Source organism: Chiloscyllium punctatum, chromosome 1 (assembly GCF_047496795.1).
Source record: "Chiloscyllium punctatum isolate Juve2018m chromosome 1, sChiPun1.3, whole genome shotgun sequence".
In the NCBI taxonomy this organism is placed as follows: domain Eukaryota; kingdom Metazoa; phylum Chordata; class Chondrichthyes; order Orectolobiformes; family Hemiscylliidae; genus Chiloscyllium; species Chiloscyllium punctatum.
In genome coordinates, this window is record NC_092739.1 from 115,601,053 (window position 1) to 115,627,555 (window position 26,503).

Below are 26,503 nucleotides of genomic sequence, written 5' to 3' on the forward strand. Positions count from 1 at the left end.
CATGTGAGGGAGAATGGAGAACCAAATGTCTTGTTTTGTATTATATAATCCTGTGTTACCTCCTGTAAAGATATCACTTCCTATCATTGCTTCCTTCAAGCCATAGCTTTGTTGTTAGCATTCTTTGCATTTTCACATTGCATCATAAAGCAACATGCTGCTGTAGTATCATGACATTACTATGATAGCTAGATGGAATGTCTGTGTTTTAAATGCTTGTGTTTCAATTTTATGGTTTAAGCTGTTTTTAGTTGTCTGTCATTACAGTGCAATCACTTTTTAGTTCATTTGTGGGATGTGGGTGTTGCTGACTGGCTACTATTTATTGCCTGTCCCTAGTTGCCCTTGAGAAGGTGGTGGTGAGCTGCCTTCTTGAACCACTGCAGTCCAACTTCTGTGGGTTGACCCACAATGCCATTAGGGAGGGAATTCCAGCATTTTGACCCAGTGACAGTGAAGGAATTGCATTAAATTTCCAAGCAGGATGGCGAGTGGCTTGGAGAGGAACCTCCCATGTATCTGCTACCCTTGTCCTTCTAGATGGAAGTGGTTGTGGGTTTGGAAGGTGCTGTCTGAGTATCTCTGGTAAATTTCTGCAGTGCATCTTGTAGATAGTACACACTGCTGCTATGGATCATCAGTGGTGGAGGGTGTGGATGCAGTGTCAATCAAGTGGGTTGCTTTGTCCTGGTTGGTGTCATGTTTATTGTGTGTTGTTGGGGCTGCAGTCATCCAGGCAAGTAGAGAGTTTTCCATCACACTCCTGACTTGTGTCTTGTAGATGGTGGACAAGCTTTGAGGAGTCAGGAGGTGAGTTACTTGCCACGATATTCCTAGCTTCTGACCTGCTCTTGTAACCATTGTGTTTATGTGTCTAGTTGAGTTTCTGGTCAGCGATAACTCCCAGGATGTTGATAGTGGGGGATTCAGTGATGGTAACACCATTGAATGTCAAGAGGTGGTGTTAGTTGTCTCTTATTCGTGATTGTCATAGCCTGTGTTATGAACCAGGCCAGACCCCTTCTGAACATTTCAAGGGAGTAGCCTGGATGCTAAGTTTGCTAGTTGTTTTAAACAGGTGTAAAGTGGATATTCCAGGCGTGATGCAGCCGGCCCAACCACTTAGTTGGCAAATGCGGGGCGGCTCTGATGCCTGCTTGCAGTCCCCCCTTTCGGCAAGGGGTTGGACACGTCCACACCCCCGATGCCGATATCTTGAAAGTCAGTTCCTCGCCCGGTACATTCGATTAAGCCATCTTGGAGCATGCGTTTAATCTCCTTCTGAACCTGTGCCAACTTTAAAGGGTAATGCTTAATTGTTGCTTAATTGGAACAACTTTTCCTATATCTACATCATGCATAATTAGGTTACTACTACTGAGCTTATTTCCCCATGTGATAATAACAGTTTCATGTCATTTAGACTTTCCTCTGGAAGGTAACTCGATGATTTCTCTCAACTTTTGACAACTCCCTCGTTGTCTAATTTAATTTGAGGAATGTCCAATTCAGAATCCTCTGAACTTGGTTCTTCCCTCTGTGTTATAACCATTAACACATTACCGTCTTGCTTTCCTTGCCTGTCAAATATCTTTTGAGCATATTCACATGACATACTCTCTGAGGTTTCTTTCTGTGTGGAGTCCTTATCAAATAGTTCACCTCACTCAATTTTCTTTTGAATTGAGAAGGTCCACTAAACTTGCTTTTAAAGATTCACCTGTCATGGGAAGTAACATTAGCACCTTATTGCTGATAGCAAAATTGTGAGTTTTTGATTTCTTCTCTGCTTTGTTTCATTGTATGCTGTGTTACTTTTAAATGCTGTCGAGCCAGCTCCCCCACTCTATTTAATCGTTCACTAAAATTTGACACATAGTCCAAATATGTGGCCCCTGAATTATGATTACCAATTTCTCCTTTATCATTTTTAGTGGTCCTCTTACTTCAAGCCCAAAAATGAAGTCAAATGGATTGAATTTGGTCGATTCATTTGTTGCACCTCTGATTGCAAGATGTACAAACGGAATTTTCTTATCCCAATCACCTAGATAGTCTTGACTATAAGCCCTCAACATGGTCTTTAATGTCTGATGCCACCTTTATAGCGCTCCCTGTGATTCTGAATGGTACGCAGTAGATTTGAATTTTTTTATTTCTAAGCTGTCCATAATTTCCTTGAATAACTTTAATGTGAAGTTTGACTCTTGATCTGGTTGTATCTTTGTGGGTAGTCCGTATCTAGTGAAAAAATTGAGTAATTCTGCTACAATCCTTTTAGCTATGATATTGCGAATTGGAATGGCCTCTGGAAATCTGGTGGTCACATGCACTATTGTTAACAAATACTGATTCCCACTTTTTGTTTTAGGTAAGTGTCCTATGCAAACAATTAAGATTTTTGTAAAAGGTTCCTCAAATGCATTAATAGATATTAAAGGCTATTTGATTACTGCCTATGGTTTTCCAATTACCTGACATGTCTGACAAAATTCAACTACATCCTTTGTGTAGTCCAGGCCAATAAAAATGGTTTTGTATTTTAGCTTGGGTTTTTCTTACTCCTAAATGACCCCTTACTGGAAGTTCAAGTGCCACTCGCAACATCTCCTTTCTATAGCCCATTGTCAATGCGACTTTCTCATCTGATTGAGTATTTGATGGTCTCCATTTCCTCATTAAGACATCATTTCTAAGATAGTAGCATTCAGGGATACATTTGGGTTTTTTTTTGCTTTGTATGCCTTTTGATACAATCACTTTAAGTTTTCATCTTTCTACTGCAAATCAGTTATTTTATCTGAGCTAAATATGTCTGCTTTGTCATCTGTCTACTCCTTGTTTGTGTCAACCATCTGACCAAACACGGTCTCTGCTAATTCCACTTCAACTTTCTTATTTATGCTCTTCGATCGCTCCTGTTTTAACTGGTGACTTGGTGACCTCGTTACCACACAGTCAGGAAAAATCTCAGGATATGTGTCCTGCAATTGTTCAGTTGCCTGAGTTTCCATTGGCTTTTAAAACACAGTAGGCAGCACTTCTACCTGTTAACCAGCTATATTGTTAGCAGGGACAAATTGTATTCCTGGAGCTGAGTGTTTGTCCAGTACTGCTACCCCGACTTCTCCACTTTTCACTGGACACTCTAATCTCTCTCTACATAATAGACTGCTTCTTGTCTCACCGTGTGTTCCCGTTACTAGCACCTTTTCTGGCAGTAGTTATTTAGAGATATATATCTCATCTTTCATCACCAAAGATTAAGAAGTTCCTGTATCTCTTAATATTGTAAGCACTTTACTTGCTTCTCCTGGACTATGAGAGTAAGTTTTACCTTTGAAGGTATATGGTTTAAGATCTTCCTCCTTAACCAATCTCTGACCAGCTTGTACATTCTGATGCAGCTTTCTAGCCTCCACTGTGCTTTTCATTACCACTCCCAACAAAATTCACTGGCTTATCCTATTTTCTTACATCTGGCATCCCAGTAATTTTCCTAACCCACTAACACCGGTGATTCCATTTGGCCCACTTCATTGCAGTGAAATCATCTGAGCTTTTTAACTTATTTTTCCCCTTCAAGGACTTCCTTTTTACCCTGTAATAAGTTATCCCTATGATCTTCACTGAAATCTAACTTTCTCTTTCCATGGGAGGATTTCTCTTTTCACCAATTTCTATCTGTCACTGATTTGAAATTGATTTTGGAAGCCAAACTTTGATTTATGGACCAACTCTTAGAGAAGGTGCAAAACTTGACCTACTCTTGGGAAATAAGGCAGGGCAGGTGACTGAGGTGGCAGTGGGAGAGCACTTTGGGGCCAGCGACCATAATTCTAATAGATTAAAAATAATGATGGAAAAGGCTAGACCAGATCTAAAAGTTGAAGTTCTAAATTGGAGAAAGGCCAACTTTGACGGTATTAGGCAAGAACTTTCAAAAGCTGATTGGGGGCAGATGTTTGCAGGTAAAGGGACGGCTGGAAAATGGGAAGCCTTCAGGAATGAGATAATGAGAATTCAGAGAAAGTATATTCCTGTCAGGGTGAAAGGAAGGACTGGTAGGTATAGGGAATGCTGGATGATTAAAGAAAATTAGGGTTTGGTTAAGAAAAAGAAGGAAGCATATGTCAGGTATAGACAGGATAGATCGAGTGATTCCTTAGAGTATAAAGGCAGTAGGAGTATACTAAAGAGGGAAATCAGGAGGGCAAAAGGGGGACATGAGATAGCTTTGGCAAATAGAATTAAGGAGAATCCAAAGGGTTTTTACAAATGCATTAAGGACAAAAGGGTAACTAGGGAGAGAATAGGGCCCCTCAAAGACCAGCAAGGCGGCCTTTGTGTGGAGCCGCAGAAAATGGGGGAGATACTAAATGAGTATTTTGCACCAGTATTTACTGTGGAAAAGGACATGGAAGATCTAGAATGTAGGGAAATAGATGGTGACATCTTGCAAAATGTTCATATTACAGAGGAGGAAGTGCTGGATGTCTTGAAATGGGTAAGGGTGGATAAATCCCCAGGACCTGATCAGGTTTACCCTAGAACTCTGTGGGAAGCGAGGGAAGTGATTGCTGGGCCTCTTGCTGAGATATTTGTATCATTGATAGTCACAGGTGAGGTGCCAGAAGGCTGGAGGTTGGCTAACATGATGCCATTGTTTGAGAAGGGTGGTAAGGACAAGCGAGGGAACTATAGACCAGTGAGCCTGACATCGGTGGGTAACTTGTTGGAGGCAATCCTGAGGGACAGGATGTACATGTATTTGGAAAGGCAAAGACTGATTAGGGATAGTCAACATGGCTTTGTGTGTGGGAAATCATGTCTCACAAACTTGATTGAGTTTTTTGAGGAAGTAACAAAGAGGTTTGATGAGGGCAGAGCAGTAGATGTGATCTATATGGACTTCAGTAAGGCGTTCAACAAGGTTCCCCATGGGAGACTGATAAGCAAGGTTAGATCTCATGGAATACAGGGAGATTGAGCCATTTCTGTATCCAAATGGCTTAAAGGTAGAAGACCTCAAAGGTGGTGGTGGAGGGTTGTTTTTCAGACCTGTGACCAGTGGAGTACCACAAGGATCGGTGTTGGGCCCTCTACTTTTTGTCATTTACATAAATGATTTGGATGCGAGCATAAGAGGTACAGTTAGTCAGTTTGCAGATGACACCAAAATTGGAGGTGTCGTGGACAGCGAAGAGGATCACCTCAGATTACAACAGGATCTTGACCAGATGGGCCAATGGGCTGAGAAATGGCAGATGGAGTTTAATTCAGATAAATGCGAGGTGCTGCATTTTGGGAAAGCAAATCTTAGCAGGAGTTATACACTTAATGGTAAGGTCATAGGGAGTGGTGCTGAACAAAGAGACCTTGGAGTGCAGGTTCATAGCTCCTTGAAAGTGGAGTCGCAGGTAGATAGGATAATGAAGAAGGTGTTTGGTATGCTTTCCTTTATTGGTTAGAGTATTGAGTACAGGAGTTGGGAGTTGATGTTTCAACTATACAGGACTTTGGATAGTTGGAATATTGTATGCAGTTCTGGTCTCCTTGCTATCGGAAAGATGTTGTGAAACTTGAAAGGGTTCAGAAAAGATTTCCATGGATGTTGCTAGGGCTGGAATTTGAGCTATAGGGAGAGACTGAACAGGCTGGGGCTGTTTTCCCTGGAGTGTAGGAGGCTGAGGGGTGATCTTATAGAGGTTTACAAAATTATGAGGGGCATGGATAGGGTAAATAGGCAAAGTCCTTTCCCTGGGGTCGGGGAGTCCAGAACTAGAGGGCATAGGTTTAGGGTGAGAGGGGAAAGATATAGAAGAGACCTACGGGGCAACATTTTCACACAGAGGGTGGTACATGTATGGAATGAGCTGCCAGAGGATGTTGTTGAGGCTGGTACAATTGCAACATTTAAGAGGCATTTGGATGAGTATATGAATAGGAAGAGTTTGGAGGGACATGGGCCAGGAGCTGGCAGGTGCGACTAGATTGGGTTGGGATATCTGGTTGGCATGGACGGGTTGGACCGAAGGGTTTGTTTCCATGCTGTACATCTCTACGATTCTGTGACTTTATTAGCCATTTCCACTACTAATCTTGCCATTTTAATTCTCTGTTCTTCCACATGAGTTCTTACTATTTCAGGAGAATTTGAATTCCTGTCTAAGATGCATCATCTTAAGTTCAAACTCTCTTTCTCTCTTTTTTTCATGCTCTTTCTCTCTCTTGCGCGCACTCTTTCTCGCTCTCTCTCGCGCGCACGCACGCTCGCTCTGTCTCTGTCGCGCGCGTTCTCTCTCTCTCGCACTTGCTCTCTCTATCCGCGCGCTCTCTCTCTCAATCGTGCGCTCGTTCTCTCTCTCTCTCTCTCCGCTCGCTCGCTCTCCCTCTCCGCGCGCTCGCTCGCTCTCTCTCTTTCTCTCTCTCTGCGCGTTCTCTCTCTCCGCGCACGCTCTCTCTCTCTCTCTCTCTCCACGCACGTGCTCCCTCTTTCTCTCTGCGCGCATACTCTTTTTCTCTCTCTCTCTCTCTCTGCTCTTTCACTCGCTCTCTCTGTCGCTCTCTCGTGCGTGCACCCTCTCGCTCTTTCGTGCTCTCTCTCTGGCACGCGCACGCACGCTCTCGTTCTTTCTCGCTCTCTTGTGCGCTCCCTCCCTTTCTCTCTCGCGCCCTCCCTCCCTCTCTCTCTCTCGCGCCCTCCCTCCCTCTCTCTCTCGCGCGCTCCCTCCCTTCCCTCTCTCTCTCTCGCGCGCACGCACTCTCTCACGCGCTCTCTCTCTCCCCTCTTCTCTCCCCCCCCCCCCACGTGCGCGCTCTCTCGCTCTCTCTCTCTGCACGCTCGTTCTCTCTCTCCGCACGCCCTCTCTTTCTTTCTCTCTCTCTCTCTCTCTGCATGCTCATTCTCTCTCTCTCCTCTCTCGCGCGCTCTCTCCGCACGCGTGCGCTCCCTCTCTCTCTCTCTGCGCTCTTTCTCTCTACGCGCACGCTCTCTCTCTCTCTGCTCTTTCGCTCGCTCTCTCTGTCTCTCACGCGTGCACCCTCTCGCTCTTTCGTGCTCCTCTGGCACGCACGCTCTCGTTCTTTCTCGCTCTCTCGTGCGCTCCTTCCCTTTCTCTCTCGCGCGCTCCCTCCCTCTCTCTCTCTCTCGCATGCGTGGTGCTGCGTCGCGCACGCGCACCCCCCCCCCCCCCTCTCGCTGCCTTGCGCGCGCGCGCCAGCCCCCCCCCCCCCCTCGCTGCCTCGCGTGCGCACGCCCCCCCTCTCGCTGCCTCATGGCATCTATTCCCCATTCAATTTCTGTCAGTTTGTTTCATTGATGTGTATCCAGTGTTAAAATTAGAACAGGAGTGGGTAATTTAGCCTCTTGGTTTTGTTCTACTGTTCAGTAAAATCATAGCTAATTTACAGCTTACAATACTCTTCAATACACTTGGTTAACTAATCTTGCAATCTCAGATTTAAAATTAACAATTGAGTAAGCATCAATTGCCATTTGTGGGAGAATTCCAAACTTCTCCTGCTCTTTCCTCATTTATCTTCGTCTAAATTGTAGGGAATACAGCCCTAGTTTGTGTAAACGCTCCTTGTAATTTAGTTCTTGGAGTTGGGTATTCTTTTGGCAAATGTATAGTGAATTCTCTCCAAGGTCAGTAGATTTTTCCTAAGCTGTCATTGATTAGCAGAGTAGGCTCAATTGGCCAAATGTCTACTTGTGTTCCTACATCTTATATTGGAACTTGACATTTAGATTCTCTGTATCCTGTACTCGGGTGAAGTACTGTGTGAACTGGGAACTTTACTCAGAAGCTTAGGGTCCAGTATGGCTTTACGTATAGAGTGCCTGTGGCATCCCCTCTTTGGAAAGTTCCCAGATGCAATTCAGAGCCTGCTACAAGAATTGAGGGGAAGGGAACAAAAAGAAAAGCCAATAATATGGAAAGCTAGATGTAGTAAATGATAAAGGGATTGTGGTGTATAAGGCAAGAAGGGATTTCTATCTTCCTTTCCAGACTCAAGCTTATTGGTCTTGGAGGCAATTCGATGTACATTTATCAAAAGGATACCAAACTCCAAGGATTAAATTACATGGAGCGCTGACACAAACTAGGGTCAGAAATCACACGCCACCAGGTTATAATCCACCTGGTTTATTTGAAATCACAAGCATTCGGTGCATAGCCACTCCATCAGATGATTTTCTGATTTGGTCCACCCCAGTCCAACACTGGAACCTCCACATCACAAACTAGGTGGGGTGTTCCCTGCAATTTAAATGAAGAATGATTTGAGTTAGGAAAGAACAGGAGAGGCTCTGAGGAAGGGTCACCAGACCCGAAGCGTAAACTCTAATTTCTCTTCACTGATGCTGCCAGACCCGCTGAGCTTTCCCAGCAATTTTTGTTTTTGTTTCTGTCACTTAGTGTGCATGTGATTCTAATCTAATCACATGCACACATACACACACATTTTTGTGGGGTAAATTTGTACTTGCAGAGTTGCATAGTATTTTGCTCAAAAACTGAATGAATCTATATAAGACTCTTGTTAACTCGCTTTTTAGATTAGAATCAGTCTAAACATTATGGCACAGATGGGGAACACTGGGCTAACGCCTTCAACATCTCAACATCTTATCTGCGCTGACACCAATTGTTACAGTTAACCTGAGAATGTAACTTTTTTTAAAAAAGTTTTGTGATTTATATATGAAAGTGAAACTATCATGGTCGTTCTAACAGATGAGAGACTTAACAGACAATCAAGGTAATTTTCAATGTATCATTTCAGTTACATTACACTAAACTTTTGTTATAAATTCTGTGTCTTACAATTGTGAACTCCACAACCACCTGATGAAGGAGCGGCGCTCCAAAAGCTAGTGCTTCCAATTAAACCTGTTGGACTATAAACTGGTGTTGTGTGATTTGTAACACTACTGAGATTTTATCAGTCAATTTTGTTTTTCTCTTTCTGCATTAGACTGTCTTCCGGCCACCTTTAGATATTTATGATGTATTCATTTACCTGAACCCCAAGCACATTCCAAGACACCTTGAAGCAGTTGACAGGCCAAAAGTTACGTATAGCAGAGGAATATTAAGGAATGATGCTAACGTCCACTTTTTTAAAATGCCAGTGGTGGACTATGACCCTGTACAGTGTTACCTTCGTGAACTGAGGGTGAGTATTTTGTGTTAATGGTGCAATATCCAGTCATTTTCCTGTCTGAAGTAATGCAGGGGCTGTTACTCTTCTGTTTGCTTGGAAGTTTTAATATTACAGTTTTAGATGGAAGGCTACAGGAAGTACAATTCTAGATTTAGAATAACATACTAATGTATCATGTCAAGTCAATATTTTGATGCTAAGCCAAGTAATGTGCTTTAACATTCAGTATCATGCACAAAATTGAAAGAGACCATTTTGTTTTATTTGTCCAGCTCGAGCATTCAATAATTATGCACAGTTTCTTTCAATTCTGTTTTGATATTGGTAGTTTTGATTGCCTCTTTGGATAGACTATTACAGGACATCACATTGCTTCCTCCCATTCTTTCCCCTTCCTTGTTGCTATTCTTGGGGCTATGCTGAACAACTTGTGGTTCAAATTGTCATTGCCCTTAATGCATTTTGAGGACTTCATACATTTCCTTTCAAGATTCCCTTGGGGGTAAGAAGAATTCATTTTTATTCTTTTAATATATTATTTAAGCCAAAGACATTAAGTATTCATTGTATCTTATATTTTACACTTAAATATTTGTTATGTATGAAATATGTGACACCCAGGGTGGAATCTTGTGCACCCCCTTGGAGCAGGAAGCCAGTTAAGATTGAGTTACTTAATAGCATGAATCTAGTTCCTAGTGGCAGAATGAACATAATGAACTTATAGAATAAGAACAGAAGTAGACCATTCGACCCCTTGAGCCTGTTCCACCATTTAATAAGTTGAGAGCTGATTTGTTTATGTTTCACATTCCACATATTCCTATCCATCCTGATGACCTTTGGTTATCTTGCCTAATGAGAATCTGTTGACCTTGGTCTTAAAAAATATTAAGTGAACCTGTCTCTACCCTCTTATGGAACAGAGTATTCCAAAGTCATACAATCCTCTGAGAGAAGAAAAATTCTCCTGAAAGGGTAACTTAACTTCAAAACAGTACGTCCTCATTCTGGACTGACCCACAAGAGGAAGCATCCTTTAATACTTACCTTGTCAAGATCATTCACTTCGAACAAATAACTCCTCACTCTTCTAAACTCCAGCAAAAACATGCCTAGACCATCAAACTTATTCTCCTAAGATAGCCCACTTGGTTTATATATCAATCTAGTAATCCTCCTCTAAACTGTGTGGTTTTACATCTTCCTTAAATAAGGAGATCAAAATGTACACAGTGTTTGGGTGTTGTCTCACCAATTTGCTGTATAATTGAAGCATAATGTTCCTAAATGTTCTGTTCTCATAATAAGTGTTCCCATCCCATTCGGCCTTAATCGTTTGCTACACTTTTGGGACTCTTGCACTTTAGACTCCCACAGTCATTTTCCATTTAAGTAATACTCTGATGTTTCATTCTTCCTACAAAGTGAACAACTTCACATTTTCCCTGCATTATACTGGAGAGTATAATGAGAGATGGAGTGAGTGGGCAAAAAGTTCTCTATATCTGTCTGCAACAAAAACAGAAATTGCTGCAAAGCTCGGCTGAAGAAGGGTCACCGGACCTGAAAAGTTAACTCTGATTTCTCTTCACAGATACTGCCAGACCTGCTGAGCTTTTCCAGCAACTTCTGTTTTGGTTCTAATTTTCAGCATCTGCAGTTCTTTTGTTTTTTATAATCTATTTGCAATTTCCTTCCATCTTCTTCACGCTACTTACATTCCTGAATACTTTATATTCATCTATCTTGTCATCTGTAAATTTAGCTACTGTGCAATCACTTGGCTCATAAGCCATTGATATAAATTGTAAAGTTTTGAGGCTCCAGCACAGATCCATGCTAATCAAGAAGCCTTTTATGCGCACTGTTTGATTTCTATCAGCCAATCATCTAACCATGCTACTTTGTTACTTCTACACTACAAGCTCTTATTGACTGTATTTGCTTTGATGTGGCACCTCATCAAATGTCTTCTGGAAATCCAAGTATGATTTGTCTATAACGCTACCCTTTGCTGTCTCCCCCTATCTGCAGCATGTTACTCCTCCAAAGATCTACAAACAATTGGCTACACCTGATTTCCCTTTGATGAAACCAAACCGATTCTCCTGATGACCTTTGAATTTTTCTCACTGCATAGTTGTAAACTCTTTGATCAGTTCAAATGCTTATGCCACAACAAACGTCGTGATAACTGGCCCTGCTTTCTACCTCCTTACCTTTTTGCAAGGGGAGTTATATTTGTTACCTTTGAATCTGATGGAATCTTTCCTGATCTAAAGGAATTTGGAAAATTTGCACCAATGCATCTACTACCTCCATTAGAAATCACTTTCATAACCCTTATCTGGATTTGTAGACTTATCAGCCTGCAGCTCCATCAGTTTACTTAGTACCACTTCACTCATTATTGTAATTTTGTTGAGTTCCTCTTTCCTTTCCACCTCCTGATTTATAGCTATTACCAGAACATTATTGTCCATCCCTAATTGCTGTTGAACTGAGTGGGTTACTTGACGATTTCAGAGGGCAGTTAAGAGTTAACCATATAACTATGGTCTGGAGTCATGTGTAGACTAGACTTGGTAACAATGCAGATTTCCTTCCCTGAAAGACATTAGTGAAACAGGTGAGGATTATGGCAATTGATAATGGTTACATAGTCGCCATCATGTTGGGTTTTTTTAATTCCATATTTTCACTGAAATCAAATTTGACCATCTATAGAATACTAGCCTAGAGTATTAATTAAATGACACAGTCACGATGTTAGTGCCTCCCCATTTCCTTATAATTCTCTATTAATTGGCTATTCTAACTTCCATGAAGGGGAAGATATGAGAAAGATTTTTTTAGGAACAGAATATGCATTTCAGAAAGACACAAATTAATTAGATAGCGTGGATTTGTTGAGGACAGTCAAACTTGATCAAATTTTTTGAGGTGATAATCAAGGGTGTTGATGAAGGTAATTAACTTAAAATGATATACATGGATATCTGCAAGGCTTTTAATAAGGTCCCTTGTGGCAGACTGGTTAAGAAAGTAAGTACACATGGGATTCTAGGCAAAGTGGTGCTTTGGATTCAAAATTGGCTAAGTGGCAGGAAGCAGAGGGTGGTGGTAGAGGAGTTTTTCTGTCACTGTTTTCATTGGAGTTCTGCAGGTTTTAGTGCAGGGGCCCTTGCTATTTGTGGAGTACATTAATGATTTGGACATAAAGGTGGAGATTATGATCAAGACATTGTGAATGACATGAAAATTGGTAGGGTGGTAAATAGTGAGGGCGAGAACTGTAAACTACAGGAGGGTCAATGGACTGGTCAGGTGGGCAGACCAGTGGCAAGTGGAATTTAATCTAGAAAAGTGAGAGATAATAAAAGGAGGACTAACAATGGAATGGAGTGCACTGTGAAAGGCAGAACCCTGGAAAGTACTGAAGATCTTAGTGTGCATATTCACAGATCCCTGAAGTTAGCAAGACAGGTGGATAAGTTGATTAAAAAAGCATATTAGATGCTTACCTTTATTATTTAACGCATAGAATACAAGAACAAGGAGGTTATGTTTGAACTGTACAAAGTGCTGGTTAAGCCACAATTGGAATTCTGTGTGCTCTTTTGGTCACCACATTATAAAGAAGTATGTGATTGCACTAGAGAGAATATAGAGGAGCTTTACCAAGATGCTGCTGAGCTGGAGGGTCTGAGCTCTGAGGACAGATTGAATAGGCTGGGGTTTTTTACGTTTGAGCAGCACAAGTTGAGAGAGAACCTGCTTGAGCTGTGTATGATTGAGGGTCATAAGTAAGGTTGTTAGAAAGGCACTTTTTCCATTAGTAGAGAGATCTAAAAACCAGAACATCAGTCATGGAGTTAAGGTAGATGGCATGAAACTTGGAAGCATTGTAAGTGGTGAAGAGGACAGTGTAAAACTATGAACGGATACCGACAGGTTGGAGGAATGAGCAGATAGGCAGCAGGTGAAGTTCAATGCGGAGAAGTGTGAGCTAATACACTGTGGTAGAAAGAATATGGATAATGATATAAAATAAAGGGCGCAACTCTAAAGGGTGTGTAGGAGAAGAGACTTTGGTACATTGTGCTTAAGCCGCCAAAAGTGGCAGTATAGCTAGAATGAGCAGTTAATAAAATATACAGTACTCTAGGCTTTAGTAATAAGAATACAGAAACAAGGAAGTTATGCTGAAATTGTATAAGATACTAAAACAGAAATTGCTTGAAAATCTCAGCAGGTCTGGCAGCATCTATGGAGAGAACGCAGAGTTAATGTTTTGGGTCCAGTTACCTTTCTCCAGAACCTGGACCCTTCTGATTTACAGCATCCAGGGTTCTTTTGGTCTTTTGCGTAAGATACCAGTTAGACTTCAGATGGATTATCATGTACAATACCAGATACCACACTTTAGAAAGGATGTGATGTATTGGAGAGAATGCAGATGTGATTTATAAGAATAGTTGCAGGGATGAGAAACTTCAGTTATGAAGATTGATTAGAATAGTTGAGACTATTTGCTTTGGAGAGGAAAGGCTAAGAAGAGATTTTATTCAAACTTTCAAAGTCGTGAGAGGGTGGTCAGCGTAGATATGGAGAAATTGTTCCCAGTCATGAAGGACTGAGAATGTGAGGGCATAGATATAAGGTAATTTATAAAAGAAGCAAACATAATGTGAGATAAAACATTTGTGTTTGGATCTGGAATGCACTGCCTGGAAGTGTGGTGGTGGTAGGTTCAATTCAAGACAGCATTAGATGATTGCTTGTATTTAAATAATGTTCAAAATTATGAGGAAAAGGCAAGACAATAGACTAATTCATAATGTTCATTTGGAGAGCGGGTGCAGTCATGATAGGCAGTTAACGTTTCAGTTTGATGACCTTTACTAGCTGATAATCGTGTAGTTTACAGCAAAAATTTTGTTGGTTTTCCACTACCAGTGCTGATCAACTTCTTTGGTGTCTGCTATTGGTGGCCATGCTTTTGTCCTAGTTCTGTCCAACTCAAGAAGTTTTCCTCCTCCTCTGTTCCCTTTTCATCCTTCCTGCCTCATTGATCTTTCACACTTTCCCTGTCAACCATTTCCCATTTCATCCTCTGAAGCTCTTCAGTGAGGCGTTTGTCAAAAATGAGAGTTAAATATGCAATTAGAACCTAGTTTAAGACTTTATTAAAAATGCCAAAATAAGTTAGTGCACATTCAGATAAACACAGGCAATTCGCAGTATCAACCATCGTACTCCAATCTCAAAATGCTGCATGGTCGGCAGTGTTGTGCAAAATTTGAGAGAGGCTTGGGCCTTAGTGATTAATCAGAACACTATGACATTTTACAGGAGTGGTAACTTAAAATACACATAACTTGTCAGAGCTTGTATACCTGTCTGTTTGCCTCTTGTAAAAAAAAATGTTCCAGAGCCAAAAAGAATGCTGCTTGTAAGTCAATTGCTCAAGGGCTACCTGGCCAGTTTTGATCACTGCTGACAGCAATGCAACCAGTACCTGGCTTATAAATGAAGAACATTTTCTCTACCTACGATTTTTATAATGTTACAGGCAGGTGGCTCTTTGAGTGCTTAACATTGGATCAAGACTTATCATTGCATTCTACTTTAGTCAACCAGTTACAGCAAAAACATTAACCTTTCAGCAATTTACAGGACCTTGTGCACAGAATGGGTATCACATAAAATAGCATTCACTTCACAAATGGTAAAATATTTTGAAATAAGCTGTTTGGAGACGCAGTAAGCATTATAACTGTGGTTTAGACTTGCAAGAAAAGCTATTAATTTAATATTTTTGAGGCAGGGAATTGTGTGTTTGAAGGTTTGAGGTTGATCAGATCATAGGATTGTAGATCTTAGCTATTTTTACATTAACAAAATACTATTGGTCCAAACTTCCATTATTCTTCGAAAGAGCATTTCATGTTGTGTAACATAATGGGCAAAAATCATTTCAAGTTTATCTCTGGCAATGATAAAGAAATATGAAATAATATTTTGAGAGAGTGCGCATCAATTTGATTGTGTTGTTTTTTTTCTTGCATTCTCTCGTACTATACCCTTTCAGTATATTTGTACCAAATTATTAAACAGGCCTAGAGGAAGCATTTGATGGTAATTTAGGTACAGATTCTAGTTTTTGAAACATTTTAAGATTAATAGTTTTCCAAATAAATTTGCCCTTCAGTTACAGTATTTATCACATAATTCTCTTATAGTTTGGGCTTCAGTTCTAGTGTTGCTACCAGCCAAATATTACTTGAATATTTTCTTTGAAACAGTTATTGAGTAATTGTTATGATTACTTCTGTTACAGAGTGCCTTTGGAGAGTTTGCGCTATTTTTTCACGATACCTATGGTGGAAGTTTGATTGCTGTGCTTTGGAAACCTCAGGCATTTACACCTCAGCCTTTTAAAGTATGTCTGGGAAAACAGTTTTGTAATTGAAACTATTTTGAGCTAAACCAATTCCTTTGCTACAGTTCAGATTCTGCATTTATTAAAGTTTATTCCAGAACATAATGGTGCTAAAGCTTTCAAGTATCAGTTATCATTTTCTTTTAAGAGTATGTGCATATTTAATAATTAACTTCTGTAACTGGGTCAGAACCTACCATTGGAGTTGCCTTATTAATTAGTACTGTGTGAACATTATTGGTGGCCTTCATTGCGTATAATTAAAGGAATGGAAGCAAAATTAGCTTTCTCCTAACATCTCTGTCCCCATTATCGGTGTGTTCTTTCAGACGTTTTGCACATTTACATTAAGTTCTTATTTTAAAGCTGATGTCTGTTAATCTGTTGCTGGAAATCAAATAAATCCCAGTGATATTTTATGCTTAACTCCTGTTGAATGTCAGTATTCCTGTTGAATGTCTGTCAGTATTCTTGTCCAGGTCTGCATTGAATAGGCTTGCTGGATCTTTTCTGGTCAGGCACCCCTATGTACTAATCAACTTCACCTTCCAATATCCTCAATCTCTCCCTACAGTGGAAGTTATCAACTACACCCTCACTGATCATTTTAAATTAAAAGCATCCTATCTCAATGACTTTGTTAACCGGCTTTTGCACAACAAAAGTGTTTTTCAAAGTCAACAGAACAGTTTCAGCACAGAAGGAAGGCCATTTGGTCCATCGAGTAACAGAATTCACCATATACTCCCTCTGTCACTGAATGGCAATCCCATCCACCTTAATTCCCTACCTTCTCTTTTCTAATAATATGAAGGCCAGAATTATTCTAAATGAGGTCTAACCAAGATTTAAAAGATAATTATGTTTTGGGACAATGCCTTTAATTGAAGGTTAAATGAAAGGGTGTGACCCATTTTTGAAGTCATCTTGGCAGAAAGTCTGGGTGGCTTGTTTGTTGGAGATTAAAGGAGGCACTGCTTCTTTAACTGGGAAGAAACTGCAACATCTTGCAGTTGGAGACAATACGAGTTGTGTTAATAGTGCAAATAGTGGATATATATGAGTTTGATATATTGTGAAATACCACAGTTGTGCTTTACACTGTGCAATTAGTTCTAAGATAAGAGAATTGGGGTTTCAAGGATTGCATCTAGGATCAGCATTTCACATCACCACAAAGATAGACTTTGGAAGGGGAAGATCTAAAATATCTCAGACAAGGTTAGTCTTCCAGGATCCAGAAGAGGGAGAGCATCTAATGCAGCAAGATGGTATGAGCCACTATGTGGGAATATTGTTCAGGGAATTAAAATGTGGATAGTTTGCCTAGTTTGGGCTAGGAAAGAACTTTGGGAGTTGGGGACTGAGTAGAATAAACACTTGCTATGAAAGAGGGGAGTAAAGGTTCCTAGGCTGAGGAAGGGAAAAGAACCAGACTAAACCTTTGAGCTAAAAATCAACTTGGATTGGTTCTAGCAGAATTGTGTGTTTACTTAACAAAAAGTATAAAATGTAAGTGTGAAGTTTCAGTTGTTTCAAAAGGAAGAAAGGAAGATTCTGTTTTGTGGGTTAAAGTTAAGTTGCCCACAAAGATAATGGTTAGTCAACAGTAATTTAGTCCTTTGTTACAGTAAAAGTAATCAAATTCTTGCAGCTATTAACTTTCCAAAAGAGATTCAAATGTCTGGTTATCAATTTCTGTAGAGTTTGTAACAATCAGTTTAACTTGATTACTTTTCTCTTCAGTTCTCTTCTTCTAAAAATTGAATCGCTTTCTAATTTTTGTATTTTTATGGCCTTATTGTCTGGTTTGATTTGACTATCAGTAAACCCAGATTCCTCTGATTTGTTTCCCAGCTCCAAAGTTATTTTCCAAGCAGTAGCTGATCACCTTATTTTACAACCAAAATGTACTGCCATGCATCTACCTGAATTGATGTTTATTGCCATTTATGCATTTATTTATCAAGTTCATTCTTGTTCCCTTTGTTAACTGCTCTTCCCAATTTGTTGTCATCCATAAATGTTGAAATTACGTGTTGAATTCCCAAGTTGAAATCCTTTTGTATATGGTGAATGACACTATCTCAGCATTGACTTTTGTGGAACACCACTTTTATTCGTTTGCTATTCCGAATAACTGTCTTCAACTTATTTGTCTTTTTTTTTTTGAAGGAAGTTCATCAACAATTCTGCTTGACACCTGATTGCATTTTTTTTTACTTACTCCCGAATCCACTATTCTGTACCTTATTGAAAGCATTTTGGAATTCACATTTTTACTTCTACCAATTTACCCTTATCTACTCTCTATTTTACTTAAAGAATTCGCTATGGTTGACAAGATAAGCTTCTGTTTCGGAATTTGCGTTGATAGCTCCTCATTATATTTTCAATTTCAAGATGCTTTACATTTTAAGTAATAGAATTCTAATATGTTTCTTATCATTTACATGAACTTAATTGGTGTGTAATTCCTTAGATTTGTTCTGTCTTCCTTTTATATGGAATTCTATTTAAACTGAAGTTAACTGTGGTGTTTGAGACATATTGACTGATCAGGCTTTCACTCTCTTACTGCATCATGGAAATCTAGATAAGGCAAAAATCAATTTGTCACAGCTTTTTTGTGAAAGCTGATTAAAGGTATCCTAATGACTTTTAAATATTTTGCCCAATATTTCCATTAATTACAATACTGTTTCTTTTGTTAGCATAGATGTTTGACCTTTTAGTTTAAAAATGCAAATGTATAAATTAGAAGCAGAAGTGAGTATTTTGGACTGGAGTCGATTGCAGGACTGGAGGAGGTTAGAGGTAGGGACGGGAGCCTCTGAAGAATTCAGAAACAAGCATGAGAAATTTAAAATCAAGACATTAGTTAAACAGCTGCCAAAGCTGGTCAACAAGAAGAAATTTGATTGGAGAATGGGATGAGCTGTGAGCTAAGCCATTGGGTAGCAGAGCTTTGATTGATGTCAAGTTTATTAGGTGGAACCTGGCAGTCTGGACAATAATAGTCAAGTACAGATGGAATAAAGGCATGAACAAGGGTTTTAGCAGTAGATGAACTGAAAAAGGGTGAAGTTAGATTATACATAGGTGGTTCAAAAGTAGCTTTAGTGATGGCATGAATATCAGTGAGGTTGTAAACAGACTAGCTTAATGTCAGAATATTGCCAGAGAGTGGGTAGAGTCGGTGGCTAGGTTGTGGAGTTTGTAGCAGGGAGTGAAAACAATGGCATCACTCTTCCCAGTATTTAATCAGAAGAGATCTCTGTCATCCAGTACTGGATGTATTATAAATAATCAGATGATTTGGTGACATTGGAGGATTTGGTAGGGGTGGTGGTGCAGTAAAGCTTTGGTGTTGTCAACTTACATGTGCAAACTATTGCTATGCCTCTGGATAACATCAGCAAAGGGCAGTATGGCAACTCCAGCCTGGGCCTCCTTGCATTTTCACTCCAAAATTGGAAAGAAGCTTTGGTTTTCGATTGCCCTTTGCTGCTGATCTACAGCAATTGGCAAATTCTCTATCTTTCTCTCTGACACAGCTGGGATATTCCAGATAGAGTTATGAGAAACTATATGAATAATTTTAACCCCTTTGGAAGAAAGGTGTTGATACGTTGTCTCCTTCAAGAAACTGAAAGGGCTCACCACTTTCAATTTCGTTAAATAAACAGACCTTTGAATTACATTGATTTATCTCTGTTCTACCAGCTTCTTACCCAGGGTTTACATGATTCTTAACGTTAAAAATTTCATTCCCTAAACCATAATTTCTGCTACACTTCCTGGAGTGTGTAACTGATAGTTTTCTGGATCAATACGTTGAGGAACAAACTCAAGAACAGGCCATCTTAGACCAGGTATTGTGTAATGAAAAAAAAATATTTTGCAAACTGAACTGTGCCATGGCCCCTTTGAGTAAAAGAAAATATTTCAGCAATGAGTGGGGACCTCATAGAAACCTATAAAATTATAACGAGACCAGACAAGGTAAATGCAAGAAGAATATTCTTGATGACTGGGGAGTCCAAAACTAGGGTTCACAGTTTAGGACATAGGGTTGGTGATTTGGGACTGAGATGAGGAGAAAATTCTTCACCCAGAAAGTGATGTGGAATTATCTGCCACAGAAAGCAGTTGATGCGAAAATGACATTGAATGAATGTGTTTGAGGAGTGTATGGTTCTTAGTGCTAAAGAGATCAAGGGGTATGGGGGAAAAACGCAGGAAAGGGGTGCAGAGTTGGAAAATCAGCCATAATCATATTTAATGGCAGAGCAGGTTCACTGGGACTAATGGGCTATTTCTCTTATTTTTTGTTTTTATGCTACTAAAACATATGACTAATGAAATCAAACATTTTCATAATAGCTTTCAGAAGCATTCACTTTCATGAGTACTAGCCAGTTTTCCATCAGTTTTTGTATAAGTTTTAACATTTGATGATGGAACCTCATTATAACAGTATTTTTTTCCTGTTCCAGACTTCCCACATTAATGCAAAAATGTTGGAAACTAAAGGAAATCAGCTTCAACTGGTCCCTAATGTGGAAGCAATATTAGAAGACTTTGAAATTCTTGGAGCTGGTTTGGTGAAGTCAGTCGAAGCACTGACAGAGAAATGGAAGATCTAGGGGCATAAATTGATTCAGATTTGTTTGGGTCTTTAATCTCAAACTAATGAACATGTAATAAAATAATTATTCTAACTTGCCTTATTGAAAATAATAAAAGTTTACACATGTCCATTTATTGGTTTATTACCAGTTTTTGTTGTCTTAAGTGGAGTAAGTTCTTCATGACAAGCTACCTTTGTTTCCTGCAGAATATTTGGCAAATTATTCCAACTTGTTTCAAAGTAGTACCAATAATACACAGAAAATGTTGGATAGACATAGATGGTTTAGGTATATGGTTGAAATCCAATCTTGGTCGAATAAGATGACAAGATTGTGAACAATACTTTTGAGTTTCACAAAGTGACCAGAGAATTACTTGGGAAGTGGCATTTCTGTTAGAAACTGAAGACTGTGGCTTTAGTCTTTATGATATTTAATTGGAGGAAATTTAAGAGTGTCCTTTTTTGATAAGGGCATTTATAAAAGCCTTATTAGATCTACCCTTCTGTAAAAGGTCAAATGCACTTTTTGCTCGGAGGAGGTTGATTGGAGTTGGCAGTGGAAGCTGGTGAGTTCTATGGCAGATTTGTTAGATGCCTATTTGGGTACTCTGGGACTTGTTCCCAATTTTAAGAGTCCACTCGCACTTGCCCACACACCATGGTTCTTGCATGCTAATACATGGACCACGCCATCTCCAAACTACCATACAACATACTAGATGCTCGAGCATGGTTTTATGTATTGTCAGTCTACTATTTCAGAGCGATTTTTGACAGAGAAACCTTTTGGCTACTATTTGAAAATAACAGAATTGGAGATGGACACTTCGCCTAGCATGTCCATGCTAGCTGAACGAAAAGTCTTTCCAACCTAATTCTATTTTTCCAACCTTGATTGGAAGACTTGTAAGTTATGGCACTTCAAGTGCACTATTTAATGTAAATAAGGGTGCTTTTATCACTCTTTCAGGCCACCTCCATCTTCTGCGGTTCCACTGCTGATTACCATAAGTCTACCTTCACTAGTTGAAAGATGCATTGGGATTTGTATAACTTATAATTTCATTGAAGCAATTCTGAGTGATTATCCTGATTAATCAATGTGTACTGTGTAAACGTTCAAATAGGCCATAGGTAAACACATTTAGACCCAAACAAAAATCTTGGAGGGCTAAGTAGCCCAAAAACCTGAACAATGTAGGCAAGTAGAGAATGGCTGCAGCTGCACCCAGGATAAGTAGAATAAATGTCAGTTTGATGGTCAAAAGCGCAGCCTCCATGTTTGCTGGACACCAGAAAATCACAGCAACCAAAACGTGAAGCTGTTGTTTGCCAAGAGCAGTTATGCTGGTTTTGTAATCATTGTAGCATCCATTTCATGTACATTCAATTTGACGATACTTCAGAGTCAGATGTTTGTTAAAGGTGATCCATGTTGGCTCAGAGCGAATTTAGAAAGAATATAGCTAGGTAGAGGTAAAGCATGTGCATGGTTGGTTAAACAGCAACCCCCAAGGTGAGAGAATGGATTTCCTTTCGTGAGTGATGTTGGTAATGTGTTGTGAACAGAATGGCTTTGGCTTTGGGGTTGCTGTGCCATTATATAGCTGACGATGGGTAACATCAGATTGCCAACACGTGTCTGGGAGCGTGGCAGTCTTCCAAAGATGGCAGGGCTCAAGGGAAGCCAATATTTGGATTATTGTAGCAAGTGTGCATTGAGTTGGGGAGGAAAACAAATGAGAGAGATGCCATAGACGGTTAATGTGTGTTTAGTCAGATAGGGTGAGAGATCTTTACTGGCTCTATGGCAATAAGCCTCCACAAGATTCAACCTGAATTTAGCCAGAGAAAGTAGTAAGGTTCAACCTATATTTCCTCTTTGCTTTCTCTGTGGCAACATTTCAACTAATCTAGGTCAACATGCATATCCTTTTTCTCCTGTGGTATATTGTGATCATTTAAAATTTGAAATAATATTTCTTCAATTCTCTTTGAAACATTCAATCAAGTACTGTAGTTTACAGCCTTTGACTGCTGACCTCTCTATCTGTATAGGTCTTGCCTATCCACTCTTTTTAGGACCAGGAGATAGAGGAGCAGATTTAGGCCATTCAGCCTATTGAGTCTGCTCCACCAATCGATCATGGCTGATATAGTTCTCAATCCTCTTTTCCTGCCTTCTGGTAACCCTTGATCCCCTTGCTAAACAAGATCTATCTATATCTGTCTTAAACACACTCAATGACTTGGCCTCCACAGCCCTCTGAGGCAATGAGTTCCATAGGTTCACCATCCTCTGGCTGAAGAAATTCCTCCTAACCTCAGTTCTAAAGGGTCATCCCTTCACTCTGAGTCTGTATCCTTGGGTTCTAGTGTCTTCTATTCAGGCTTTTATTGGTTTGCTTTCCATCATTAAATCTTCCTGCCAGTGCCCTGTTCCTTCTCTCTTTGGCTCATTTCTTTATTTACACTTCTCCAAAGCATCTTGAGATGTTACTATATAAAAGATTTTTTAGAAATAAATTGAAGCTTTGAAGAGCAATCACATTGGACTTGAAAAATTAACTCTGTACCTCTTTCCTCAGATGCTGCCAGACCTACAGAGTTTCTCCAGCACTTTCAGATATCCAACATCTGCAGTATTTTGCTTTTGTTTTATAAATACATGTCATGGTAAACTATTAAAATCACAATACAGTGTATTAAATATATGAAGTTTTAGTCAAAAAGAATTTGCAAAGATAGATAAATTTGAACTTTGGACATATTTCTCTGCTACATATATTACAGGTGACAATTTCTTGAGATGTTTGAATTTTGAGAAGACATGCTATTGAAAAATCTCAAGACCAAATGACGCTGAGCTCTGCAAAAATAAATGGGCTTAAACCGAATATAAATACTCCTTCTACTTTCAGTTCTCAATATTAAAATGTTCAGCTTGGCTTAGTCAATACACGTACTCTGAGTCTGAATCCAGCACGTAACCTAGACTTGCCCTTTAATACAGTATTAAGTGAGTGCACAAGTTTTGGAGGTGGTATCTGTATACTCATATAGCATGTAAAAAGGCCATACAACCCAATATTAACAATTTATATTGAAACATCACTTTCAATGTGGTCAAACAATACAAGGTGCTTTATTGGAATGCTATAAAATAGAATTTGAAACCAAATTGAGCTTTTTATCCTTAAACAATCAGACTCCTATGCTTTAAGCAGCATTTTAAAGGTGGAAGGAGAGTTAGAATGTATAAGCGTGAACTTCACACCTTAAACTATATTGGAGTGATGAAAATCAGAAATATTCAAAAAGCTAGAATTAGAGCAGCACAGATAACACTGAAGGATATTACGAGTGAGGCCGTGGAGGGATTTGCAAACAACATTCGGAAGAATGAGAACTTCAAAATTAAGAGATTGCTGATCCAATGTAGGAGATAGAGGATCCAGATGATGGATGAATGGGATGATGTGAATTAGAACATGGGCTACAGTTTTAGATTGCCTTTGGAGGGTAGAAAGTAGGAAACCTGCTGTAACTTCATACATTCCAAGGAATAAGTGGCCTTTCTATTCTCTGTCAAAATGTACCTTCTCTAAGTTAAATTAAGGCCCCATTTGTCTGATTATGTACACATAAAAAACATCATCAATATTTCAAGATCATTGAATCATCTTGCTCAATATTTCTTCTTTAACTAAAAAATCTGAACAATGAAATCAGTCACTCAAACTATTTGCTGTTTGTGGAACCTCATAATGTAGATGTGGCAACTGCATTTGCCTACATAATAATCCAAAGTAATAGTTCAAAACATAAGTTATTGTCTGTGAATTGTTTCAGTGTATGAATAGCACCATACATGCATGTTTATTCTTTGTTTGATAGACTCTTGTGGAAGATCTGAAAGCTTAAGTCTCTTAAAAACACCTTTTTTATGTAATCAATGTATTTTGGAATAAAGTCCATAGTATTACATATTATCAAATTTTTTTGTGTTATGATATCAATGTATTAGCCTCGAAGGCTATTCAACAAGAGTTGGCAAATAGGATTTGTGTAACCACAGCCTTGTCCTGTATTATAATGTCTATGAGGTCAATTTAGTTAACCTAGCCAGTTTATTCCTGCAGGCGAGAATATGTTGAAGTGTCTAAACCCATGCACTGGATAGAATTATTACCTTCATTGTTATTCACTTCCCTTTTGCCTTTTATTTATTTAATGACTAACCTAAGCCCATTGACTAACTTTGGAACATTTCAAACTTTTCAATGTTAGTAACCTCACCAGCTCATTCAACAGAAGGAACAGTGTTTCTGACCTTAAGGCTGATATCTATGGTGTAAATGCTAATCACTGAATTCCCTTATGTTCCCTACTGTGGCTTAGATTTTTAATGGTTACTTGGGAGTGGCACTAAGTTTTTATTTAGCATTATTCCCTTAATGACAATAGCCCTCTGGCAAGGAAAATTACTCAAAATCCTTTACCCTGTGTGATGAATGCTAATGGATATAGCTGCTAGAATATGATTTTGTTTTATATTGAATAGCTTTGGCAATGCATCCTTTCTTTCACTCTGTCCATTGCTTCACGGTTCTGGACATGTACCTTAAGAAAATCGGGAATTATTGACTTTTTCAACAAACTTAAATGAGTGAGTTTTGCCTTTTCAACAGTTTAGAGCAGGTCTGAGTGAGCAAGAGTTTAATGTCTCTTTACATAGGCTGCAAAGAAAGTAAGTCACGTAAACATACTACCAATTCCTATTGTCTCTTTTGTACAATTATACAAAGTGTGTTAGGAAGAGGCAAATATATTTTTATGTTGATACTATCTGTGTACAGCGCTATCTTTTAAGTTAAGCTGAGGGATGTCATGGTGACTCAGTGGTTAGATCGCTCCCTCACAGCGCCAGGGATCCAGGTTTGATTCCCAGTTTCTTCTCTCAGTCCAAAGACAAGTAGGTTAGATGAATTGTCCATGTTATATTGTCTGTAGTGTCCAGGGACACTAGCAAATGGATGAACTCTGGTCTAGATTTACCTTCCAGAAGTAACTGAGAGACTGCTATGTGCTCTGATCCAGAGACATGGCTCACTTCTGCCGTACCTGACTGTGCCTTGCAAGCTGAAGGGTTCCCCACACATCTCATGGACCACACAGCGTCCTTGGGTAAGTCGGGAGGCGGAGGGATATGCTTCCTAATCAACACCACCTGGTCCTCAGATGGGGTGACCCTGGTGAGCCATTGCTCCCCAGATCTAGAATACTTTACAGTAAAATGACACCCTTACTATTTGCTGCACTCGTTCACCTCTGCCATCCTGACAGCAGTCTATATGAACCCCAGGCAAATGTGAAGAATGCCCTGAATGACATTTTGGTGAAAGTGAGGACCACAGATGCTAGAGATTAGAGTCAAGATTAGAATGTTGCTGGAAATGCACAGCAGGTCAGGCAGTATCCGAGGAACATTTCCAGCACCTGAATGAAATTTACACCATCACAAATACTCCAGAGACAAACCTCCCTGAAGATTCATCGTAGCCAGTGACTTCAACCAGGCCAACCTCAAGAGGGTGCTGCCAAAAAATGACCCACCACAGTACCACTGCTACACAACCATCAAAGATGCCTACTGCTCCATTCTCCCATCCACACTTCGGAAAATCAGATCACAATACTGTGTTCCTCCTCCCAGCTTACAAACAGAAACTGAAATGGGAAGATCCTTTACAGAAAGTAGTACAATGCTGGTCTGGGGCAGTGGAGGACCTACACTGGGATTGCTTGGATTCGCTGGACTGGACCTGTTATGAAGATGTGGGTGTACTGTACTTTTTGAGAGAGTTAAAAGCTAGCAGAACTACCTGACAGCACCAAGTGTTCTGAATACGATACAATGTAACATGTGTTCCAGCAGCTAGGGTAGCTAGTTGCCTGGAGACAAAAACAAATTTGAATTAGGCCAATCAGTTTAAATTATACCCCCCCCCAAAATAACCAAACTCCAATCAAGTTTGAATTTGGTATATTGACAATATTAAAAACCAATAACACAATCTGATGCTTTGGCAGGGAAAATAGAACAGTGGGGGAGAACTGCCAAAAGACCAATAGATGAAGGCTGCTAGTCAGAACTCTCTGAGAGGTACCTGTCTAGAGAAGGAGTTTGCACAGACAAAAGCATCAACACCAACCTGGAGGGCAAATCTACTGAGGAAGATAAA

General features: G+C 39.7%; 1 protein-coding gene across 1 annotated transcript in view; it reads left to right on the forward strand.

The window, feature by feature from the left end:
• nol6 (nucleolar protein 6 (RNA-associated)) overlaps nucleotides 1-20,387 on the forward strand; it is a 135,722-nt gene extending 115,335 nt beyond the window's left edge. The window contains exons 24-26 of the mRNA XM_072572807.1: nucleotides 8,986-9,186; nucleotides 15,521-15,622; nucleotides 20,122-20,387. Coding sequence (XP_072428908.1) covers nucleotides 8,986-9,186; nucleotides 15,521-15,622; nucleotides 20,122-20,271 — 453 coding nt within the window. The 3' untranslated portion in view covers nucleotides 20,272-20,387. The remainder of the gene's footprint in view (nucleotides 1-8,985; nucleotides 9,187-15,520; nucleotides 15,623-20,121) is intronic.
• The last annotated feature ends 6,116 nt before the right edge of the window (nucleotides 20,388-26,503 follow it).